Source organism: Saccopteryx leptura, chromosome 3 (assembly GCF_036850995.1).
Source record: "Saccopteryx leptura isolate mSacLep1 chromosome 3, mSacLep1_pri_phased_curated, whole genome shotgun sequence".
Classification (NCBI taxonomy): domain Eukaryota; kingdom Metazoa; phylum Chordata; class Mammalia; order Chiroptera; family Emballonuridae; genus Saccopteryx; species Saccopteryx leptura.
This window is the reverse complement of record NC_089505.1, coordinates 16,967,276-16,986,815: the sequence shown is the minus strand read 5'-3', so window position 1 is coordinate 16,986,815 and position 19,540 is coordinate 16,967,276. Positions and strand designations below refer to the sequence as shown.

General features: G+C 46.1%; 1 protein-coding gene across 3 annotated transcripts in view; it reads right to left on the bottom strand.

Annotated features, from left to right (window-relative positions):
- The window catches only part of ZC3H12D (zinc finger CCCH-type containing 12D), a 38,804-nt gene that overhangs the window by 8,404 nt on the left and 10,860 nt on the right, over positions 1–19,540 (bottom strand). For 2 of the 3 annotated variants that reach the window (XM_066373025.1, XM_066373026.1), the window contains one exon: positions 3,247–3,386. In XM_066373025.1, the coding sequence (XP_066229122.1) occupies positions 3,247–3,386 (140 nt within the window). Of the gene's footprint in view, positions 1–3,246; positions 3,387–5,380; positions 5,790–19,540 lie in introns of those variants that run through there. The other variant, XM_066373027.1, reaches the window with a different exon arrangement.

Genomic DNA, 19,540 nt, shown 5'->3' with positions numbered 1-19,540 from the left:
CTCAAGCCAGATGAGCCTGTGCTCAAGCCAGTAACCTCAGGGTTTTGAACCTGGGTCCTCTGCATCCTAGTCTGACAATCTACCCACTGCACCACCACCTGGTCAGGCTAGGAGTCATTTTTTTTTAAATGCCAAGTATGCAGCACTCCCTGAGAAACAGAGCAGGCCCATGCCTTTGAAGTCCCCCCGCCCCTCCCAGTTTGCATCTTTCTTTGTGTCCCTTAAGACAACCCAATCTTTAGAACCTTATGTTTATAATTCCTGTGCTTTCATTTTTCAAAAATAGATATGTACGTATGCCCCCAAAAGACAATTTCCCATGTGACTTTGAACCTCTAGATCTCACACAAATGGACTCACACTGTACATATTCTTGTGCAACTTGCTCTCTTCATTTAACATTGTGTGGTGAGGTTTCGCCATGGTGGTCTGGTCACTGCTATCAGCGTTGCATGGAAGTCTCCAGGTGCAGAAATACAAGGGTTCTCTAGGGTGTGTCTCTCGGGGGGACACGGCTGAGTTGTAGGGAATGGCACTTTCCAAGGTCATGCCAAGATGCTTCCCAAAGCGGTTACATCAAGTTATTACCCAACAACCCAACACAGCATTCAGGCAACCTTGTCCACACTAGGTATTTTCCAGTTCTTGAATTTTTGCCTATTTGGTGGGTGTAAAGTGGTCTCTTAATGTAGTTTTATTTTGCATTTCTCTAATTACTAATGCTACTGAGCACCTTTTTGGATGTGTATTGGCCACTTAGGTTTTCTGTGAAAGACATGTCCGTGCATTTTAGCTCGTCCTCCTATTGGCCCTTTCTTTCTTATTAATTGGGAGACATCCACTATCCTTCTGGACAGTGATCCTTCATCAAGAATGTGTGATGAAGGCTTGTCCCTTCATTTTATTGTTCTTGTGGTATCCGCTCATGAACAGAGGCTTTTATTTTAATGTAGTCAAATTGATGAAGCTTTCTCCCACAAATTTGCACTTATTGTGGCTTGTTTAAAAATTCCTTCCCTACCCCAAAATGATTTCCCTACCCTTTACTGAGGCTAGATTTAAATATTACACAGCAGTCGAGAGCTACCATTCTCCATGCTTGGACCATAAAGACTAACTTAGAGTAACCAGGTCATGATGGAGAATGGAACACGAGTCCTTATGCCCCCTGCTTCCGCTAAGCCCATTGAAATGGCAGTCCAGAAGGACAGAAGGGGATGGTAGCAAGCCCAGAATCTTGGCAAATTTCAGGAAGACAGAAAGCAGATAGGATCACACTGACCCTACAGCCCAAAGGAAGCCACAGACCAGAATGCACACAGAAGACTGGAGTGGGGGGAGGGGCTTTTCTCTGAGAAAGTCCAGAGCTCCAGGCTCGTGAAGAGGGAGGGGAGTTGGCAGAAGTCAGGATGGCTGACTGAAGGGTTCTCGTGGGGCAGCTGCGTCCAGCCTTTTCCTGTGCCTAAGAAAGTGCAGCTCTGACGAGGAAGAGGAGCTTCCCACGTGGTCTCTGACCTCCTAGAGGTAAGACCACCACCCCTGTGGCCCAGCTGCCGCCCTGCCCCTGTAGGGCATGCTGGAGTGAATCCTGCCAGTCACTGGTCACCAGTTACCACCAGTGCTGTGCCCTGTCACTCAGGAAAAGAGCCACACATTGAGAGAGAACACCCATGGCGTTCACATAGATAGTTAGAGAGAGAGAGACAGTTATTTCACCAATGTGGTTTTTTATTCACAAATAAAAACCGACAACCACAAAGGGTCACCAGACTTTTGAGAAGAATATTTAACAGCACAAAATAGAGAGCCAGAGAGAGGGAAAGATAGAGGTGAGCAAAAAGAACTGACCTCAGAAAAGATAAATAAGCCTGACCTGTGGTGGCACAGTGGGTAAAGTCTCGACCTGGAAGGCTGAGGTTGCCGGTTGGAAACCCTGGGCTTGCCTGATCAAGGCACATACAAGAAGCAACTACTATGAGTTGGTGCTTCTTGCTCTTTCCCACGCCCTTTCTCTCTCTCTCTCTCTTTCTCACGTCTTTCTAAAATTAATAAATAAAATCTTAAACAAATAAATGATAAATAAATAAATATGATTGGTGGAACTTAAGAGAATGTTAAAGTCAATAAAAATAGTAAAGAATTGTTAAAATACTGTAAAAATACTGCATCTGTAAGACAAGAATAGCAGCTTATTTAAAAAAAATAATAAAGAAGCCCTGGCCGGTGGCTCAGTGGATAGAGCACCACCCCAGTGCGCTGAGGTCGCGGGTTTGATCCTGGTCAGGGCACATATGAGAAGCAACCAGTGAGTGCACAGCTAAGTGGAACAACAAGTGGAACAAGAGTTGATGCTTCTCTTGCTCTCCCTCTTTCTGTCTCTCAAATCAGTGAGAAAAAAATTTTTTTTAAATTTTTACGAAAACAATGAAGAGAACCCAAAAGAGAAGTAGAAACAATTGGTAACTATTGATAAAGTTAAAAACAAAAACTTGGTAAAAAGGCTGGAAGACAGTCAAAGAAATCTCCCGGAATCTCCAGGAGGTCAGCCCTTCCATTACTGGATCGACTGAAACAAGACCAGTGGCTTAGCATCTGACTTCTTGTTATAAGAAAGCCAAACAAAAGCAAAGTCCTGTTTTTGTGGCTTAAACTATTTCTATCTAAGATTTTAAAATAAAGAATTCCCTGGATCTCAGATTCTTTCTTTCTTTCTTTCTTTCTTTCTTTCTTTCTTTCTTTCTTTCCTTCTTTCTTTCTCTCTCTCTCTCTCTCTCTCTCTTTCTCTCTCTCTCTTTCTTTCTTTCTTTCTTTCTTTCATTTTTAATGAAGTGACTGGACTAAAGATGTAATAAGTAAATATCACCAGACGGAATGAATGTCTCTTTCCGATCCTCTAGTCTATAATGGGGAGGAGGCAGACCCAATCTTTCTGCAGAGTGTTAAAAGTTGTCAGACAATTATTTGGGGGGACTTAATCATTCCCTTCAAAAGATGAAGTAATAAGTCCATTCATCTGTTCAACAAGTATATACTGAGCACCTACCCCGTGCCAGGTGTCATGCTGGGTGTCAGGGCTATGGCAGTGGCCACACAGAGTCAGTGCCTTCCTGGAGCACATAGTCCAGTGAGGAGGACAGATGTCATCAAACAAATAGTTCTGTACATAACTGACCGTAAACACTTGTCAGGAGGACGACTGAGGGAAGGTGACCAGTAGGCCATGAGCAAGCGTCTGCTCCAGCATACCTCGGATAGGGCTGTCAGCTCTTGGTGGATCTTTCCTCCAGGATGGGACAAACACTTTGATGTAGGTGTGTCCTCTTTCCCTGAACCAGTCCACAGCCAGCTGGATTCCCCGGCAAGAGAAGGTTTCTTTGTTTCCATGGCTACAACGGAAAAATAAAGAATCTGTAAAACACAGAAAGTTGTTCTAAAGAGGGATTTCCTCTGGCAGTACCCTGAATCACAGTCTCATAACCAGAGGGAATCAGACAAATCTACATTTAAAAAAATAGTCCACTCTTTGTGCAAAATATATCTCTTAACTGGAACCATAGCTTCTGATAGTTTGCAGAGGGTCTCAGGGTCCAAGGTGAGTACATTCCAAGGATTAACAGAGCAAATTCTCTTATTAACTGACGCTAATAAGGAACAATACAAAATGGACATGAGTAGCCTTCTGCAGAGAACTCTTACCCTAAGAGTGAGTTATAGCTATGTTATTGAGCTGCCCAAGCCCAAAGCAAGGAGGCCAGCGTGCCCCCCAAATCCCACCAAAGACGTCGATGGCAGCAGGAAGGAGAGAACGGGGTGGGGAGGGGCTTAGGACCAGGCAGAGCCTTGCAGGCCGCGCTGAAGAATTTGATGGCTCCTAAGAGGAATGAGAAGTCACAGAAGGGTTTTAAGATGAGGAGTGTATGTGATCTGGTGTATGTTTCAGAAGGTTCCATCTGGCAGCACAGAGGACAATACACTGGGAGGGAGAGGAGTGGGCATGGGCTACCAGTTAGGAAGCTGTTGTAGTCACCAAGGCAAAAACGGGGAGTGTGTTGGACCAAGCAGGTGTTGATGCGTAAGGGAGAGGAGTAGCTGAACTTGAGAGATGCTTAGAAGGCAAAACCTCCAGAATGTGGTGATTATATATAAGAGTGACGGAGAAGAAGACACGGAGGAAGCTCCCAGATCTCTGGCTAGTACAATGGGATGGTGGCCTTTCCCAGAGACAGGGGTCCTGGAGGAGGACAGAGTTTAGAGGGAAGAAGCCCGGGTTTGGTCACAGACACATTGAGTTGGAGGAGCCTTTGTGACCTCGAAGAGGAAATGTTACATAAATAGTTCGGTTCAGAAGAGAGGTCTGGGCGGTAAAAGGTGCAGGCCACCTGTGTGTAAGCAGCAGCTGCAGCCACCATGTGGGGGCGTGGCCCGACGGCGTGGGGAGAGAGTGAGAGGCCTAGAACCGGACCTGGAGGAGCTCAGGAACCCGACACCTGGCTGCAGGCAGAGGAGGACGATCCCACAGAAAGAAAGGATGGGAACCAGAGGAGTGCTGCGAGGCACCATGGCAATGGCCCTCAGACTTAATCGATGGAGGTCAGCAGTGTCGAGCTGGATAGGAGGCAAGTGGATAGACTTGAAATATTGAGAATGAGGAATCAGATGGACCTGGCTGTGGACGGGACACAGGCTGGCCTCCAGGTGAGCTCACTCGGTCTCACTGCTTCCAGCTGGCCACTGCGTCTCTTCCAGAGACACCCTGCCCATGCGCTGTCCCGCAGAGCCCCACACTGGCCTCCCCTCCCCGTGGCCTGCCCACCCCTCCCCCGTCGGGTCTCAGCGGTGCCCCCTGACCTCTGATCCCACCAGGTTCTCTGGACGAGTCTGCCCGGCACCAGCCCTCTCCTCCCTGGCCCCTATCACGGTGGGACGTTCACACACACCAGGGGATGACTTCGGTCTTCCCTTCTCTAAACCGTTCGTCCCTTCTGGTCCCCACTGAATTCCCAGCGCCCAGCACAGCGCCTGACAGTTAGGACCAAATAAAAATGTGTGGAATAAATAAATGAGAAGGAACCGGTTTTGCCTGACTTGTGGTGGCGCAGTGGATAAAGCATCGATCTGGAAATGCTGAGGTCGCCGGTTCGAAACCCTGGGCTTGCCTGGTCAAGGCACATATGGGAGTTGATGCTTCCTGCTCCTCCCCCCTTCTCTCTCTCTGTCTCTCTTTCTTCTCTCTCTCCTCTCTAAAAATTAAATAAATAAAATAAAAAATTTAAAAAAAAAAAAAAAAAAAAAAGGAACCGGTTTTGTGAGCGGGTGGAGGAGGAGCAGCCCAGGCAAAGAAGAGAGCTGGCTGTGAAGACCTGCTGCCGGATGCACTCACCGTGTTTGGGGACCAAAAAGGGAACAGTGTGACCACAGCCTGTGGACTGAGCAGCGGGTGGGAGGGGAGATGGGAGAGGCCGGGCCAGGTTCCTGGAGAGCCGGGGGCACCATGACACTCACACCCTCCCCTGAGGGGCCTGCAGAAGTGGCCCGTGTCCAGGCGAGGGTAACCCATCTGACTTTCATGACTGCTTTTTCTGGTCCACGGCGCCTCCTGCTGTTTTCTCAGAGGGGATGAGGGTAGGTCCAGGTGAGTGAAGAGGAGACGGGGTGTTGGGAAGCACGGACACACAGTATTGGAAGTCAGGCTTTGCAGAGGCACAGAACTTAAGTCCCTGGTATCCTGATGGCCATCAGGAACCGGGCCTGGCTGCCTAGGGCTGCTGAGTCTCCCGCTTCAGAGAAAATAGCCCTCTGGCCCTGTGGCTGAGCTGTGAGCTTCATGCAAACAGTGAGGAGAAAATATCAGTGGAGCTGTCTGTGGTTAAAAAAATAATGATAAAAAGGGGAAGTGGAAAGCGAGCCCCTTTCTGCCCAGCGGAAGTTGAAAAAAGAAAGGAGATGGAGGGAAGGGGAGGAGGGGTCGCTGGCAGGGTCCCCACCCCGCATCCCCCAGGCGGGCTCCGCCCACTGAGCCACAGGGGAGGGGAGAGCTGGAGACAACACGACCACCGACCCACCGGTGCAGAGAGGAGGCTGAAGGCTGCGCCCCTCCGAAATCCTCGTCTCTGCGGGCAGAGAGGAGGCTGAAGGCTGTGCCCCTCCGAAATCCTGGTCTCTGCGGGCAGAGAGGAGGCTGAAGGCTGCGCCCCTCCGAAATCCTGGTCTCTGCGGGCATGGCGTCCCACAGGGCCACAGCGGCTGATCGAGGAGCTGGAAGCAACACCCCTGCTCCCTTGTGTGCCCCAGGCCTGGGGGCCGTCTGAGGCCTGAGATAGACAGGAGGTCCCTTGAGAGGGACAGTGCTTTATGCCAGCATGACTGCCCAAAGCCAAATGGGACCGAAGATCCTCTATGCGGACTGCTCTGGAAGCCGGGCCCGAGCCACCCCGCACCAGAGCCCAGCGAAGGTCCCACAGCCCCGCTCCCAGCGGCCACCAGGTCTCCAGGCTCCCAGATGCCGTCTGGGAGAGGACAGGGGGAGGAGAAAAAACACAAAGCCTGAGTCCTCCGGAAGACAGAGGCGCTGGGCTATCACTACTGGGCAGGTTTAAAGTTTGCCCTTCCCACTACTTAAAAGGTGGGGGAAATAGGGTTCCATGACCCGGGCACGTTGAAGTAAGAATGTGAGCGGTTGATAGCAGCCCACCCCCACCCCCCACCCCCAACACGTGCATCTTGAGGAGCAGTGATGTCTGTCCTTGGCTCTCAGGTAAACATACCACGACCACAATTCCTTTTGAAAATTGTTTCTCTATTGGTCTCTATTCTGTGACTACATCTCTGTTTCAACCATTGAAGGGCCGACTTTTCTCCCCGATACGTTGGATGGGTGTGTGGTTGGAGGGTAGGGAGGGAAACTGAGCCCAGTCCCCGTGAGAGGGCAAAGGTGAGCAGGGCATGGGTTCTGGTGACTCTGGTCTGGACCCCAGCCAGCAGTGGCCCTGGCTGGGGACACGTGCAGGGGAGGGGTTCAGAGGTTCAGGAGATCAAGCTCCAGGAAGAGAACAGCTGCAGAATGTTGCCCCCCCCCCAGCTTCGGGCAGCAAGGACTGGACCCCTGGCCTCTCTGACACAAGCCTCCAAGATGGCAGACCTCAGCCAAGAGTCTTCAAAGAGCAGGTGAGTTCCATTTAAACGAGGGGGAGCCCATAGCACATAGGTATAACCAGGACCTTTCCTCTGTCCCTAAGAAGTGTCCTCCCTTCCAGCTTTGATTCCAGGCCCAGGGAAGTCTGGGCTGACCCTCAGGACTGGAATAGAAGATTTGCATTCAGGTTTTACTGTTCTGCGGAACTGAATCCCCTCACACCCCACTCCAACCTCTCCTAATAAGTACCTGATCTCTTTTGAGATGTGAAGATTGTTTTTCCATCCTTCCCACATTTTTTCACCAACCTCAAAACCCCCTCATGGCTGCCCTATTTCTGGCCACAGAAAGCTCTGGACAATCGCAGGATTGATGGCGTAAGCATGAGCCAGCTCCTCACCACAGGGGGGATCTCTGTCTCTAAGGGGAGCGAGCGGAGGTCCCAGTCAAGCAAGCTCATGGTCCCCCCAGGAGCCCACTCCCCGTGCACAGAGAGGATGCCGAACCCAAAGGCACCCCTCCATTTGTGGGTCCTCCGTTCCCCCAGAAGTCTTTATGGACACCCACGTCAGCGAGGCTCTGCGCGGCTGCCCAGAGAGCAGTGAATGGGACGCACCTCACTCCTGCTTCCTGGAGCTCACTGTTAATATTTGTCCAGAGCCCTGTGTACCAGGCCACTTTGCACGTGAACCTCATTAAATCATTACAACGAGCCCTTGAGGAAGTGACCTTGTCCCATTTTGCCCTTGAGGAGCTAAAGTAAAGCAACATGCCCCAGCTCACCGGTCTGGCTAAAGACTCACAGCCTCACTTGCTGGGTTGCAAATACTTCCTCCTCTGTCTCTGTTCATTCCATTTCTCCCTGGTCCTCCCCAGTCTCTGCCCCTGGGTCCAGACAGCAGCTCTTCCTTTGGAGCCTAAAATGCTTGTGCTTCGGGAGGGACCTTAACGCTTATGCTAGTGGCTGTGGCCCAGTTTATGGGCAACAAGCTGAGAGCCAGGCCCTGGGGAAAGGAGACAGGAGTGGCAGGCTGTGAATAAAGGAAGGGTGGGAGGGGAAGTGGTTGGCAAGCTGAGACGAATGTTGCCTACCAGACAGCCACGCGTGGGGCGGCCGCAGCTAGAGTGTAGCCGCTTCCAGTAACTAGACACTCTAATTGGGACACCACTGTGTCCCCAACTATTGCTCAAGAAGACTCTGCAGAAGTTAGTGGCTCACAGAACAGGCCCTCCACGGTCTGACATGGAAAGGGATACCACTGTCGGTTTCTCACTTGAGGTTAAGTGGTGAACACTCTGAACCTGGAAGTATAGAGCCCTTCCCACCCCAAGACCCCCCCCCCCCAGCTCAGGTCAGGAGAAGAGCAAGGGTGAGGGGGCTGCTCTGAGCACCCTCGTCTCACAAAGGGAAGGATGGGTGCAGACTGAGGGAGGAGCCCAAGGCCAGCATTGGTCAGAGGGAACTGGCCCCCAGCCCGGGAAGACATCTGCCTTCCCCACCCCCAACTCACTGCCTGGGGCCTTACGAAGACCTCCCACCATGGCCCTGAACCCTTCCATGGAAAACTCCTTCCTCCAGAAGAAGCCAGCTTCTGCTGAAGTGTCTAAGAGTTTAAAAACGTAAACAACAACAGCCCAAACAAAAATACCCTGTACCCCAAAACGAGGGCGCATTTAAATGAAGCCCTTGCCTAGGGCGGTAAGACGGTATGAAATTATCAGGTGGATTTCCCCCAAGCTGAAGTCTCTCAAATCATGCCTCCCACAAATTTGCCTACAGAATGTGCAACACTTATGAGCTTTCCTGTGCCAGGCAAGGAAAGGCTGTCACAGCTGTCACGTGAGAATCAGCCTTGTTCCCGGTCACATGATGCAGCTTTTCATCTGACTTCAATGCAGGCCACCTTCTTTTGAAAACCTGCTGGGCACTTTTCTAAAAGCCAGGGATCTAGTGACTGGGGTGTTCAGCTCCCCCCTCCCTTGCTCACGAAGACACCCACACCCCGAAGGTGTGGGGATTGTACTTGGAAATCTGTCTCTGTGATGCTAGTTGATCAGAGCCACCATGCAATGCCCCTGAGGGTCCCCAGAACGATGGCAGCAGCAGCAGAGGCGTCCTGGGCACCAGTCCTGCAGAAAGCACCTGGGCCCCTAGTGAGGGTGGAGGCTCAGCACATCCTGTCTGCAGTGGGCAAGCCTAGGTCCGGGACTCACCTCAGGCAGGCTCTGGCCCCCAGAAATAAGCCTGGGGGGGTCAGGGTCTCCCACCACGAGGCCCTTTCCAAGACTGGACACAGGGAAAGCCAGAGTCACACGGCGCTGGCGGAAATGCAGAGCTTGGGAAGAGCATGGAACCCAGAGCCTGGCACTTAGTGCTCTGTGAACTTGGGCAAGTTACTTACTCTTGCTGAGCCTCTACCGAAGCAGAAAAACTCCTTTATAAGAAATATACATTCAGCCCTGGCCAGTTGGCTCAGCGGTAGAGCATCGGCCTGGTGTGCGGGGGACCCGGGTTCGATTCCCGGCCAGGGCACATAGGAGAAGCGCCCATTTGCTTCTTCACCCCCCACCCCCTCCTTCCTCTCTGTCTCTCTCTTCCCCTCCCACAGCCAAGGCTCCATTGGAGCAAAGATGGCCCGGGCGCTGGGGATGGCTCCTTGGCCTCTGCCCCAGGCGCTAGAGTGGCTCTGGTCGCGACAAACCGATGCCCCAGAGGGGCAGAGCATCGCCCCCTGGTGGGCAGAGCATCGCCCCTGGTGGGCGTGCCGGGTGGATCCCGGTTGGGCGCATGCGGGAGTCTGTCTGACTCTCTCTCCCCGTTTCCAGCTTCAGAAAAGAAGAAAAAAAAAAAAAAGAAATATACATTCATTTCTCTCAAGCCATGCATAAAATAATCCCCTTGAAAACTAGAATGTTAAAGATGAGAAACCATTTAAGGTTATTATTATTTAGTCTAATTGTATAAATAGGGCTCAGAAAAGGTGATTCACACCATGGTCATGTAGCTGGTAAGTGAGAAAGCTAGAGATGCACAGTAGGTATTCATCACACAAGGCTGTTTGCACTTAAATTCAAATCAATTCAAAAATAAATTAAAATTCAGCTCTTTGGTCACACTAGCCACATTCCAGGTGCTAGGTGGCCACCACCGACAGGAAGGTGTAGTGCTTTCTGTCAACACAGAGTTACATTGGGCAGCCCCAGGCAAGGGGCCAGAACTCAGATCTCTACACTCTGAGCCCCATGCTGCATCCCCTGCCTCTGATCTCCTGGTTTTCTATGTGAAATACAATAAAAGATCCATCAAAACTACAGGGCAATATCAACAAGACCACCCTCAGATGCCAATAAGAAAGAGGAAATCGAATATTATGGATACAAAAGATAGAGAGGTAACACAAATAGATGTGGAAAAAACTATGGAGAAAAGATTTAACATATTGGAAGCCTTGGAGCTAAATGACAGAGAATTTAAAATAGAAATCTTAAAAATACTCAGAGATATACAAGAAAACACAGAAAGGCAATTTAGGGAGATCAGAAAACAACTCAACGAACACAAAGAATATATTACCAAGGAAATTGAAACTATAAAAACAAATCAAACAGAAATGAAAAACTCAATTCACGAGCTGAAAAATGAGGTAACAAGCTTAGCTAACAGAACAGCCCAGATAGAAGATAGGATTAGTGAAATAGAAGACAAGCAACTTGAGGCACAACAGAGAGAAGAAGAAAGAGACTCAAAAAATAATAAAAAACGAGAAAGCCCTACAGGAATTGTCTGACTCCATCAGAAAGAATAACATAAGAATAATAGGTATATCAGAAGGAGAAGAGAAAGAAAATGGAATGGAGAATATACTCAAACAAATAATAGACGAGAACTTCCCAAGCCTGTGGAAAGAACTAAAGCCTCAAATTCAAGAAGCAAACAGAACACCGAGTTTTCTTAACCTCAACAAACCCACTCCAAGGCACATCATAATGAAGATGACACAAACCAATGACAAAGAAAAAATTCTCAAGGCAGCCAGGGAAAAGAAGAGTACAACATATAAAGGAAGGCCTATTAGATTATCATCAGATTTCTCAGCAGAAACTCTACAAGCTAGAAGAGAGTGGACCCCAATATTTAAAGCCCTGAAAGAGAGGAACTTTCAGCCAAGAATACTATACCCATCAAAGCTATCCTTCAAGTACGAAGGAGATATAAAAACATTCACAAATACAGAAAAGATGAGAGAATTTATCATCAGAAAGCCCTCATTCCAGGAAATACTAAAGGGGGTTTTCCAACCAGATTCAAAGAACAAAAGAAAACAACACCACAAGTAACAGCTCCACCAAGAACACAATAAAACCAAACTTAAACTGTGACAACAAAAGAAAAAAAGGGGGGAGAGGATGGAGATTAACAGTAGCAAAGGACGATGAAGTGCAGAAATACTCATAAGATAGGGTACTACAATGAATATGGTAGGTACCCTTTTCATTACTTAATGGTAACCACCCTTGAAAAAACCACCACAAAAACACTTGACTTAAAAAAGGTAGCAACAGAGAAAAGAAGTATGGAATACAAACAAACAAAAACAAATGATAGAAAAACAAAAGAGAAGAATCAAACAAGATACAAAACTAACAGAAAGCAATTTATAAAATGGCAATAGGGAACCCACAAGTGTCAATAATTACACTAAATGTAAATGGATTAAACTTACCAATAAAAAGACACAGAGTAGCAGAATGGATTAAAAAAGAAAATCCAACTATATGCTGCCTACAAGAAACACATCTAAGCAACAAGGATAAAAACAAATTCAACGTGAAAGGCTGGAAAACAATACTCCAAGCAAACAACACCCAAAAAAAAGCAGGTGTAGCAATACTCATATCTAATAATGCTGACTACAAGACAGAAAAAGTACTCAGAGACAAAAATGGTCATTTCATAATGATTAAGGGGACACTGAATCAAGAAGACATAACAATCCTTAATATATATGCACCAAACCAAGGAGCACCAAAATATATAAGACAGCTACTTATTGACCTTAAAACAAAAACTGACAAAAATACAGTCATACTTGGAGACCTCAATACACCGCTGACGGCTCTAGATCGGTCATCCAAACAGAGAATCAATAAAGATATAGTGGCCTTAAACGAAATACTAGAACACCTGGATATGATAGACATCTACAGGACACTTCATCCCAAAGCGACAGAGTATACATTTTTCTCTAGTGTACATGGAACATTCTCAAGAATTGACCATATGTTGGGCCACAAAGACAATATCAGCAAATTTAGAAAAATTGAAATTGTACCAAGCATATTCTCTGATCATAAAGCCTTAAAACTAGAATTCAACTGCAAAAAAGAGGGGGAAAACCCACAAAAATGTGGAAACTAAACAACATACTTCTAAAAAATGAATGGGTCAAAGAAGAAATAAGCGCAGAGATCAAAAGATATATACAGACAAATGAAAATGAAAATACGACATATCAGAATCTCTGGGATGCAGCAAAAGCAGTAATAAGAGGAAAGTTCATATCACTTCAGGCCTATATGAACAAACAAGAGAGAGCCCAAGTAAACCACTTAACTTCACACCTTAAGGAACTAGAAAAAGAAGAACAAAGACAACCCAAAACCAGCCGAAGAAAGGAGATAATAAAAATCAGAGCAGAAATAAACGAAATAAAGAACAGAAAAACTATAGAAAAAATCAATAAAACAAGGAGCTGGTTCTTTGAAAAAATCAACAAAATTGACAAACCTTGGCAAGACTCACCAAGGAAAAAAGGCACAGGACTCAAATAAATAAAATCCAAAATGAAAGAGGAGAGATCACCACAGACATCATAGATATACAAAGAATTATTGTAGAATACTATGAAAAACTATATGCCACCAAATACAACAATCTAGAAGAAATGGATAAATTCCTAGAACAATACAACCTTCCTAGACTGAGTCATGAACAAGCAGAAAGCCTAAACAGACCAATCAGCAGGGAGGAAATAGAAAAAACTATTAAAAACCTCCCCAAAAATAAAAGTCCAGGCCCAGACGGTTATACTAGTGAATTCTATCAAACATTCAAAGAAGACTTGGTTCCTATTCTACTCAAAGTCTTCCAAAAAATTGAAGAAGCAATACTTCCAAACACATTTTATGAGGCCAACATAACCCTCATACCAAAACCTGGCAAGGATGGCACAAAGAAAGAAAACTACAGACCAATATCTCTAATGAATACAGATGCTAAAATACTAAACAAAATACTGGCAAATCGAATACAACATATTAAAAAAATAATACATCATGATCAAGTGGGATTCATCCCAGAATCTCAAGGATGGTTCAACATACGTAAAACGGTTAACGTAATACACCATATCAACAAAACAAAGAACAAAAACCACATGATCTTATCAATAGATGCAGAAAAGGCTTTTGATAAAATACAACACAATTTTATGTTTAAGACTCTCAACAAAATGGGTATAGAAGGAAAATATCTCAACATGATAAAGGCCATATATGATAAACCATCAGCCAACATCATATTAAATGACATAAAACTGAGGACTTTCCACCTTAAATCAGGAACAAGACAGGGTTGTCCACTCTCTCCACTCTTATTTAACGTGGTGCTAGAAGTTCTGGCCAGAGCAATCAGACAAGACAAAGAAATAAAAGGCATCCATATCGGAAAAGAAGAAGTAAAGGTATCACTTTTTGCTGATGATATGATCCTATACATCGAAAACCCGAAGGACTCCACAAAAAGATTACTAGAAACAATAAACCAATACAGTAAGGTCGCAGGATACAAAATTAACATACAAAAGTCCATAGCCTTTCTATATGCCAACAACGAAATATTAGAAAACGAACTCAAAAAAATAATCCCCTTCACGATTGCAACAAAAAAAATAAAATACCTAGGAATAAACATAACAAAGAATGTAAAGGACCTATATAATGAAAACTACAAGGCATTGTTAAGAGAAATAGAAAAAGACACAATGAGATGGAAAAATATTCCTTGTTCTTGGATAGGAAGAATAAATATAATTAAAATGGCCATATTATCCAAAGCAATATATAAATTTAATGCAATTCCCATCAAAATTCCTATGACATTTTTTAAAGAAATGGAACAAAAAATCATCAGATTTATATGGAACTATCAAAAACTCCGAATAGCCAAAGCAATCCTAAGGAAAAAGAATGAAGCTGGGGGCATTACAATACCTGACTTTAAACTATATTATAGGACCACGATAATCAAAACAGCATGGTATTGGCAGAAAAATAGACACTCAGACCAATGGAACAGAATAGAAAGCCCAGAAATAAAACCACATATATATGGTCAAATAATCTTTGATAAAGGGGCCAACAACACACAATGGAGAAAAGAAAGCCTCTTCAACAAATGGTGTTGGGAAAACTGGAAAGCCACATGCAAAAGAATGAAACTCGACTACAGCCTGTCCCCGTGTACTAAAATTAATTCAAAATGGATCAAAGACCTAAATATAAGACCTGAAACAATAAAGTACATAGAAGAAGACATAGGTACTAAACTCATGGACCTGGGTTTTAAAGAACATTTTATGAACTTGACTCCAATGGCAAGAGAAGTGAAGGCAAAGATAAATGAATGGGACTACATCAGAATAAAAAGTTTTTGCTCAGCAAGAGAAACTGATATCAAAATAAACAGACAGCCAACTAAATGGGAAATGTTATTTTCAAACAACAGCTCAGATAAGGGCCTAATATCCAAAATTTACAAAGAACTCATAAAACTCAACAACAAACAAACAAACAATCCAATAAAAAATGGGAAGAGGACATGAACAGACACTTCTCCAAGGAAGAAATACAAATGGCCAACAGATATATGAAAAGATGCTCAGCTTCATTAGTTATTAGAGAAATGCAAATCAAAACTACAATGAGATACCACCTCACCCCTGTTAGATTAGCTATTATCAACAAGACGGGTAATAGCAAATACTGGAGAGGCTGCGGAGAAAAAGGAACTCTCATCCACTGTTGGTGGGACTGTAAAGTAGTACAACCATTATGGAGGAAAGTATGGTGGTTCCTCAAAAAACTGCAAATAGAACTACCTTATGACCCAGCAATCCCTCTACTGGGTATATACCCCAAAACCTCAGAAACATTGATACGTAAAGACACATGTAGCCCCATGTTCATTGCAGCACTGTTCACAGTGGCCAAGACATGGAAACAACCAAAAAGCCCTTCAATAGAAGACTGGATAAAGAAGATGTGGCACATATACACTATGGAATACTACTCAGCCATAAGAAATGATGACATCAGATCATTTACAGCAAAATGGTGGGATCTTGATAACATTATACGGAGTGAAATAAGTAAATCAGAAAAAAACAAGAACTACATGATTCCATACATTGGTGGAACATAAAAAACGAGACTAAGAGACATGGACAAGAGTGTGGTGGTTACCAGGAGTGGGGGGAGGGAGGACGCAGGAGGGAGGGAGGGAGAGAGTTAGGGGTAGGGGGAGGAGCACAGAGAACTAGATAGAGGGTGACGGAGGACAATCTGACTCTGGGAGAGGGGTATGCAACATAATTTAATGACAAGATAACCTAGACATGTTTTCTTTGAATATATGTACCCTGATTTATTAATGTCATCCCATTAACATTAATAAAAATTTATTAAAAAAAAACAAAACTACAGGGCAAGCATAAGATTTGGCTTCACGGGTCCCCATCTCATGGACTCCTAATACTGCAACTTGGAATCCTTATTGAAGTTGACCTGTCACGTATGATCAATGAAGCCATCAGCCTAGCTTATAAGAACCAAATGGACTTCCCTTTGTTGTTACAATTGAGATGGAAGGTTTTTAGTTTGGTGGCATGGTTCTATTTAAATGACTTGAGGACAGTAAGTGTTTCATAAAACAGGCCAACTCTTGGGTGCTCCGAACAAATACACGTCCGCTTCTTTTAAAAAGTGCTTCACCAGTAACCCAGCTGCAGAACTCCGAGCTCCAGAGAGCAGTCACCCGGGCCTCCTGGGGTCAGCCACGACAATCAGCCTTGCGCTACACATTCTGAAGCTCTGGGGAGAGAAGCCCACGAGAACTTCAGCACAGGGTGGGATGGTTGGAGCAGAGGGCTGGAAGCCAGGATCTGCTGGAGCCGGTGTTGACCTTGGCCAAGGCCGTCTGGTCCCTTCCTGCGCTCTCCCTCACTCAGCTGAGAGGGTCAGATGTCCGTTCTCTGTGCCGATGGAGGACCCGTGGCTTAGTGCCTCCCATAAAGCATGACATTTATTTATAATTTCTCATTCTATGTCAGTGGTTTTTCCCACCTGGGAGATCGCAGACCCTGTGAGTACCTACAGAAAGCTGTGGGTCTTTTCCCCCCAAAAAATACACATATGAATGCCCATGCCACAGTCTGTATATCATTTCAGGACACTGCTGGCTTTGAAAGAAAAGGGGCCGTGAGCCCAGGAATGCAGGCGGCCTCTAGAAGCTGGGAAAGGCAAGAAAACATCCCCAGGAGCTTCTAGAGGAAAACAGCTCTTGATTTCAGCCCAAGGAGACCTATACTGGACTTCTGACCTCCAGAACTATGCAAATTACCATGTTTGTGATAATTTGTTAAAGTTGCCATAGAAAACTAATGCAGATTTCAGTCTTTAAGGAGCCACTGAACACACAACTTCCCAAAGACAATAAGAAAAAACTTGTTGCTGCAAAGTCAAACTGTTCTCTGTGAGCAAAGGCAGAAGCCGCCCCAGGCTCCAGGGGACAGAGACACAGTTGGCAGGTTGGCAATAAGACCACAGGGGTTGCTACTGCCAACAGAAGACACACTTGTCCTCTGCTCAGGGCAGAAAGGACGTATGTTCCCATCTCTTTCCCACTCAGCCTTTGGGACCAGACAGCATGCGAAGCAGTTTCATCTGCAAAATATAGTCAGTAATAGTAATAATTTTGGGCACTAGATTTATCAGGGTGATCACTTAGTAAGTTATATAATGTCTAATCCCTAGGTTGTACAACTAAACTAACATAATACTGTATATCAAATGTAAATGAAAAATTAGCCTGATCAGGTAGTGGCACAGTGGATAGAGCATCGAACTGGGACACAGAGGACCCAGGTTCAAAACCCCGAGGTTGCCGGCTTGAGCATGAGCTCAACAGGTTTGAGCAAGGCTCACCAGCTTGAACCCAAGGTCTCTGGCTTGAGCAAGGGGTCACTTGGTCTGCTATAGCCCCCTGGTCAAGGCACATATGAGAAAGCAATCAATGAATAACTAAGGTGCCACAACAAAGAATTGATGCTTCTCATGTCTGTCCTTGTCTGTCCCTCTCTCTGTCTCTCTCCCTGTTTCTGTCACACACACACTCACAAAAAAAAATTTTTAAAGGAATTTTAATAAAGATTTTTTTAAAGACTTTACTTATTGATTTTACAGAGAGAAAAACAGGAAAGCAAGAAGTATCAACTCATAGTTGCTTCACTTTAGTAGTTGTTCATCAATTGCTTGTCATATGTGCCTTGACCAGGCAAGCCTAGTGTTTTGAACCAGTGACCTCAGCATTCTAGGTCAAAGCTTTGTCTGCTGCAACACCCCAGGTCAGGCTAAATAAAGATTTCTATTTAGGTACCTAAAAAAAACAAAACAAAGAACTGGAATGGCACGGTCTGCAATACTATAAAACCTCAGCAAGGAGAATGTTCAGAAACCAGGTTTCTGAGGTTTTCCTGAGTTTTCAGGTCAGCAGATAATAACTAGATACCACGCTGGGTTTCGGCCATTCATTTCCTCTGAAGGGCAGGTCCACACCTGGGTCTGTTCTTCACACCTGAGGGTCTGCCGGGGCCCGGGGGCTTCGTCCCGCTGCCACCCCGGCTGGAGGACACGGTGGCCGTTATTGTAGGAGATGGAGTTGCACCTCAGACCCCAGTGCTCCCCCAGCCCTGCCTTAGACCAAATCAAATCCCCCTGCCAGGTGGCGGGTGTGCAATTCCTCTTTCCTTCCTAACTGGTGAGTGCAGGGAGTAGCAAATGTACATACATGTGTAGACCTGTGCGTGTGCATCCATGTGTGTACACACGCTGGGAACACACAAACGCATGTGTTCTGGTTAACTGAGGTGACTTTCAGGCAGCAAGTGTGTGGAAGCATTCGTGTTCTGACACATTCTTAGTAATCACCTGAGTGACAGTTTTCACCGGTAACTCACACAGGTTGAGTTTGAAGGGATTAAACGAAGCACAACTGTGGGAGGTGAGCGTGGACTAAATGGATGCGCCCAGGACACATCAAGGTTACATAAATAGAGGATGTGCTTTCAATTTAAATTCCAAGCAGCAACAGAGCCCTTCATCAAAAGAAAGCCCTCCACCACCACCCTATCATAACAATTCCTAAAAATTGTCTGGTCCCCAAAGAGAGAAAGCCTCCATTTCCCTGCGGCACCTGAGTCATCTTTTTATCCTGCAGCCATCTTGCTCCTTTGGTCTGGAATCACAGAGCTCATAAAGATCTTCCACCCGGAAAGGTCTCCGATGTAAGCAGTATCCTCTTATGCTTCTAATGGTGCCCAGAGGGAGCGGTGCCAGGTCAGACAGAGGCCAGAGACCCCTCCACACCTCCGTAGACTTTCTTTCTAGGATCCTCAGAACCTACCGGATTCTTTAAAACCCCTTAGCTCCCCCCAGAGATCTTGAATTAAACAGGATTTCACAGGCTCACTGAGAGTCTGTGGGAGAATGTTCTAGAGACTCCTGAAGACCAGCTTCTAAGCCCTGGAGAAGGAAGGGTTCCATTACTCTCGGATCTAATCAATCCTAGCAAGCCCACCCGCTCAGATCTGACTCCACACACACCGGGTGGGGCACGTAGGAGCAGCCCAGGGGCTCAGCTATCTTGGGTTGAACCATTCCCAACTTGGGTCCTGCCATGCCAAATTCTAAGTGAGACCAAGTCCCCAGGGAAAACCACTCGCCCTGTCAGCTGGAGGGTGTCCTGTTGACACCCTCGGTGCTGCCAATAACACAGTTTTTTTCGATTCCCACCCGTAGCTCAGCTTTTGAAAAGGGAAGCATATCTCTTTGCAGCTGTGATGACTGGTTTCCTATGGCTCTGCCCTTTGCTCCGCTGTCACTGGGCCAAGCAGGAGAATAATGCACTCCTCCAGGCAAGGCCTCCTCCCTGCCCGGCCAGGCGTGTGGGGGAGGCTGCCCAGAGTCTCTCCCAGCTGAACTTGGCCGCCCCAGGAAAGACCGAGGCGGGGCATGACCCTCATCACTGAGACACACGCAGATGCCACTACGCAGATGTTCACAACCATGTCT